Source organism: Marmota monax, unplaced genomic scaffold, assembly GCF_021218885.2.
Source record: "Marmota monax isolate L192 unplaced genomic scaffold, Marmota_monax_Labrador192_F-V1.1 WCK01_AAM20220418_F8-fsc00192, whole genome shotgun sequence".
Lineage (NCBI taxonomy): Eukaryota > Metazoa > Chordata > Mammalia > Rodentia > Sciuridae > Marmota > Marmota monax.
The window spans coordinates 105474-110370 of record NW_026693786.1 but is presented as its reverse complement, the minus strand read 5'-3'; the positions used below and the strand labels follow the sequence as shown (position 1 = coordinate 110370).

The window sequence follows — 4897 nt, the reverse complement described above, 5'->3', positions numbered from 1 at the left end:
TTATTGAGGTGGTGAGATAAATTATTGTTTAACTTCATGAACATAAGAACAAGATTTATAGCCAAAGTTGCTGGTTGATAAGGGTGAATCCTAGTATATGTTGATTACTGCTCCTTAACAATGTTTAATTTCATGTACTCTTAAAGATGTTTTCCTTTTTACTTTAAGACTGCTTGTGACTATAAGGAGAAATTTACAATTTTGAAGTCATGTAAATGAATAGTATTCTTCATTTGATCTCATTTGTTATTTACTAAACAATTTTAATTACTTAAATACCAATAGATAATCTTTTAAATCATAATTTTGAAGAGTATTTATTAAAATAGGAAGATGCCTATAATAGGAATCTAAGAGGGGAAATAAGCAGATATTGAAGAGTCAATACTATACAATTGTATTTTTTTTGAAATGTACATGCACAAGGAAGAAAAGAAGACACTAATGTTTTTGCATTAATTCTCTCAAAATGGCTAGATTGCTAGTGGTTTCCTTTATCCACTATAAATCCATAATTTGCCAAATTTTCTAAAATAAGCGTATATTTATTATCAGAAAAGGAAAAGAGATTTTGTAATTGCAGAAATTTGAAAATTTAATGAGAGCATTTTAGGACTAAACTATGAAAATATGGCACAGATACTTGAACCTGAACCTTGACTGAAACTTCACATATTATTTGCCTTTGTTCTATTTTAAGTGCAATGTGTTTTAATTGAACATGTGCAAGCACAAACAGAGAGTAGTTGATTATTGATATGATAGTTTTTGAGGAAAACAACTTTTTTCATATTCTATTTAAGCAATACCTACCAACTTTATGACTCCCTAACATGGACCATTTACCCTAGTGGGAATAATCTCATTCTTGTCCTATTTTTCTTCTACAAATCTCATTTCTTCTCCTCTTCCTCCTTCTCATCAAGATTGTTTGTTTAATGAAAATATGGATGTACAGAAAACGGTATAAGGCAACACCTCAAATATAAAACCACCAATCACCTTAGAAACCCATCACCTAAAAGGGAGGCTGTGAGATAAAGTGAGTAGAAACACTGAAACAATACTGTAATGATACTTTTCTAAAACTAAAACACATTCACACATATCTAAAAATCTGGAAATAAATACACTGACATCCTAACTATTACAACACTAATGAATAAACTGTTAAATCAGAAATAAATCTTCTTTAACAATTAAAATCTTTGTTATACCTGATCTGTATTGATGTATCACACACCCCCTACCCGCAAAAAGCCACCCTGTTTTCTTTACCTTAGGGAATTTGTAATGGGATGTTTTCCATGTTATGTCATCTTCTGAACACATGATCATGTGTTTAACCTTTTCACTAGTGCTGGGTCATTAAATATTTACAATCTATACAGAATTTCAAGGCAAATGTTTTGATTTTCCTTAACATCACATTGGAGCATCCTTTTATTTTGACTCCAAAATAACCATCATGGACAAAACATAATTGGCAATTCAGCAGTAATACTCTGGGATATTGATAACCCAGATGTAAAGTATTAACTAGTCATATATACATTTGACTGTGGGCACCAGTCACCATAGGTCTTCTCTTTCTTCCATCCTCATTCCATCTCACCCACTCCTCTCCGGGAAATAGTATTAGTTTGGCTCAAATCTAAAAAGAATGCACACCTTCAAAGAAATTTTGAAAATTCAAAATTCGAAAATTAAAAATCCCTGGGGAATCACATCACCTAAAGATTTCCACTCTTAATATTTTGGTGTTTCTCTCCCTTCTCTTTGTTCATGTATTTGAACAGAAGACTTTTGAGTCACCTTTCTGGTCTCCTTTCTTGTTGGTTAGTTTTCTCAGGCTTTCTTGAAACTACTGTTCAAGCAGTTTCAACCAGCTCCTCCCCTCCCGAATTTTCTTCAGTAAATCCCCCTCCCGTCTTGGAGCTGCTACCTCTGGGAAGGTGGGTGGCGCTAGAGATGTGCTGGATCTAGTCACTCATTGGACGAGACCTTGTCAATCACCGTCATTCAGCAAATAGGGTGAGATGTGAAGCCAAAAGAGGCGTTCAGAGGGTTCTCTGTGTAGTCGGTTTACGGCACCTCCTCTTTTTGCCACGGCAGCTAGTGGAAGAGGTCTTCAGTGGGCTGTTTCTGCCTTCGCCCTACGCCTGCTTTCTTATAGCGCCCGCCTCGTCCTCCGTGGCGCGCTCCACCTTACGCCAGCTTCTCCAGCAGCCGTTGCCTCTTCTGCCTCTGTGTTGGCCCCCGCTGGTGCCTACGGACCAGGCTAAGCCGTCTTCTTCACTTTGGTGAGTCTTTTCCCGTCAAAAAACTGAAGATGGAAGGGCTCGGAGAACAAGGCGCAGCCGGTGCAGTGGGTCCGTTACTGGGCGCTGTGGCAGCCCCAGCCTCTCCGCAGCTTTTGCTGGGGTACTCCTTAGACGCGGACTTTATTGAGAGTCTGCCTCTGGCAGTTAAGTGCCGAGTGTATGCTCTCAAAAAGCTTCAGGCTAAATCCGCCGGCCTGGAGGCAAAGTACCTCAAGGAATTTCATTCCATCGAGAGGAAATTTGCCAAGATCTATGGGCCTTTACTGGAAAAGAGACGTCAGATCATCAATGCATTGTATGAGCCCACGAAAGAGGAATGTGAGGTGAAATCCACGGTCGCAGACTGTAACTATAAGGTGGCAGAGAACTCTGAGGCTCAGGTGTATGGTCCGGAAGAGAATTCGGAGTATGAGGACTTGGAGGAGTATTGTGAGGAGGGTTTTGAGGACGTTGAGGAGGTATTTGGGGAGTATGGAGGAGGAGAGGGACATAATGTGGACGGAGAGAAAGAAGATCCTAAAGGGATCCCTGATTTCTGGCTCACGGTTTTAAAGAATGTACAGGAGATCACTCCGCTGATTCAGAAATATGATGAGCCTATTCTGAAGCTCTTGCAAGACGTGAAAGTCAAGTATTCAAAACCTGATGAGCCTCTCACCTTCACGTTGGAATTTCACTTTGAACCCAATGACTACTTTACGAATGAGGTGCTAACCAAAACATACATGCTCAAGTCTAAGCTTGATTACTCAGATCCCCACCCCTTTAGGGGTTCTGCGGTGGAGCATTGCATTGGCTGCAAAATAGACTGGAAGGAGGGAAAGAATGTCACTGTGCAAAGGGTCCTGAAGAAGCAGAGGCACAGGTTTTGGGGACTGATGCGTACCACGACCCAGGAATTTCCCCGAGAATCCTTCTTCAATTTCTTCAATGCTCTCCGATGGGGCCTAGATGCCGATGAGGATGAGGAAGATGTTTTCATTGCTCACACTTTGCGCACCTTTGTCATCCCAAGAGCTGTGTTATACTTCACAGGAGAAGCTCTTGAGGCTGAGCAAGAAGGGATGTTCAGGGAATGTAATAACCTGACTTCTGACAGAATCACACAGGAGATCCAGGTGGCTGCAGTTGATGGTGCAAAAGTCCAAGACCTGGTCTCCCAGGCAGAAGACATCGATCGCTGAAGTAGAATGGTTGGAGTTTGTGAGCCCTCTGTTTAATAACTGGAAGTTAAAATAACCAACACTTAATCATAAATTACCTGCAATCTTAGTGTGTGTATCTCTTCTTGGTAGTTTCATATAAAATGATGTTTATATATATTTAGCAATGCATTTCACCTAACACTACAGTGGTTTAAACTTTGTCAAGAAATGTAGAAGGAGGTGAGCTCTCTAAGCATGTGAATAACTTACTATTGTAAATTCATGGTTTTTGTCAGGTTACTATTAGTCTCCAGCTATGGAAAATTACCAGAACTTATAACAGATTTATATGTTTGGTTTCTCCTCTCCTTTGAAGCAATAAAACCTGATAGCCTCCTTTCCCCAAGCCCTCTCAAGAGGCTTTAATCTGTTGTGCTAGCTGTGCCTTCATCTCTTTGTTATAGATATGTAGCAAGTAACACTAACTAAATTACACTTGATTTATAATTTGAGAAATTGCTAGTATAAGAATAATTTGCAGCAAATCCACATTTAATAACTGTCACTTTGTTTATAGGCTCCTGTATTTATGTGATATAGTTATCTGCTCAAAACCTAGTTTTATTATTGCTTAATAATAAATTAAATGCATTATGCTTAAAACCATTTCTCCTAAGGCCTGCCATAATTGTACCATGTACTTCTTCTAGATGGGCTAGAGTATGCATTTTCATTTCTGGATTGTTTTCATCTTTCTTGTAAATGGATTACCTTACATTGTTAGTTAAGCTTTATTGCCTCGTGTTTGCTCATTCGAGAATAAAATTATCATGAATGTTAAGCACTGTGTTCTAAGGGTTTTGGAGTGACAAATGCTCCTCCAAATGCCAAATGAAGGATTTGGTTGGGAGGTTTCAGTAAGTCAGACTTATCTATTGGACATAACAAGCACTGTGCCTACAGTCTAATTTACTTTTCACAGCCCACAAAATATTTTAATTATAAGAAAAATGAAGTGGAGCATGGTGTCGCATGCCTGTGATCCCAGCAGCTCAGGAGGCTGAGACGGGAGAATCATGAGTTCAAAGTCAGCCTCAGCATGGGTGAGGCACTAAGCAACTCAGTGAGACCCTGACTCTAGATAAAATACAAAATAGGGCTGGGGATGTGGCTCAATGGTCTAGTGCCCCTGAGTTCAATCCCTGGTACAAAAAAAAAGGAAAAGAAAAAAATGAATATAATAGTACATAATAATAATCTAGCTTGGATCATATATGTCTTATACCAACACAGATATAAATATTATTTATGTATTTCGATATAAATATCATCATGGAAAGGGTCCAGACAAGCATAACTGGCTGAATTCCATGAAAATCTTGGGTTCCAGCTTAAAAAAGAGGGGGAAAATGGAGAACATGGAATGGT

General features: G+C 39.1%; 1 protein-coding gene across 1 annotated transcript; it reads left to right on the top strand.

Annotated features, from left to right (window-relative positions):
- The first annotated feature begins 2071 nt into the window (after nucleotides 1-2071).
- LOC124105056 (nucleosome assembly protein 1-like 2) lies at nucleotides 2072-4310 on the top strand. The gene has a single exon (XM_046462148.2). It carries the CDS (start codon nucleotides 2333-2335, stop codon nucleotides 3506-3508), a length of 1176 nt encoding a protein of 391 aa, XP_046318104.1. The 5' UTR covers nucleotides 2072-2332; the 3' UTR covers nucleotides 3509-4310.
- Nucleotides 4311-4897: the final 587 nt, after the last annotated feature.

Bases quoted from the DNA above. Each gene is read 5' to 3' on its own strand.
- LOC124105056 (XM_046462148.2), top strand. From the start codon at position 2,333: ATGGAAGGGCTCGGAGAACAAGGCGCAGCCGGTGCAGTGGGTCCGTTA.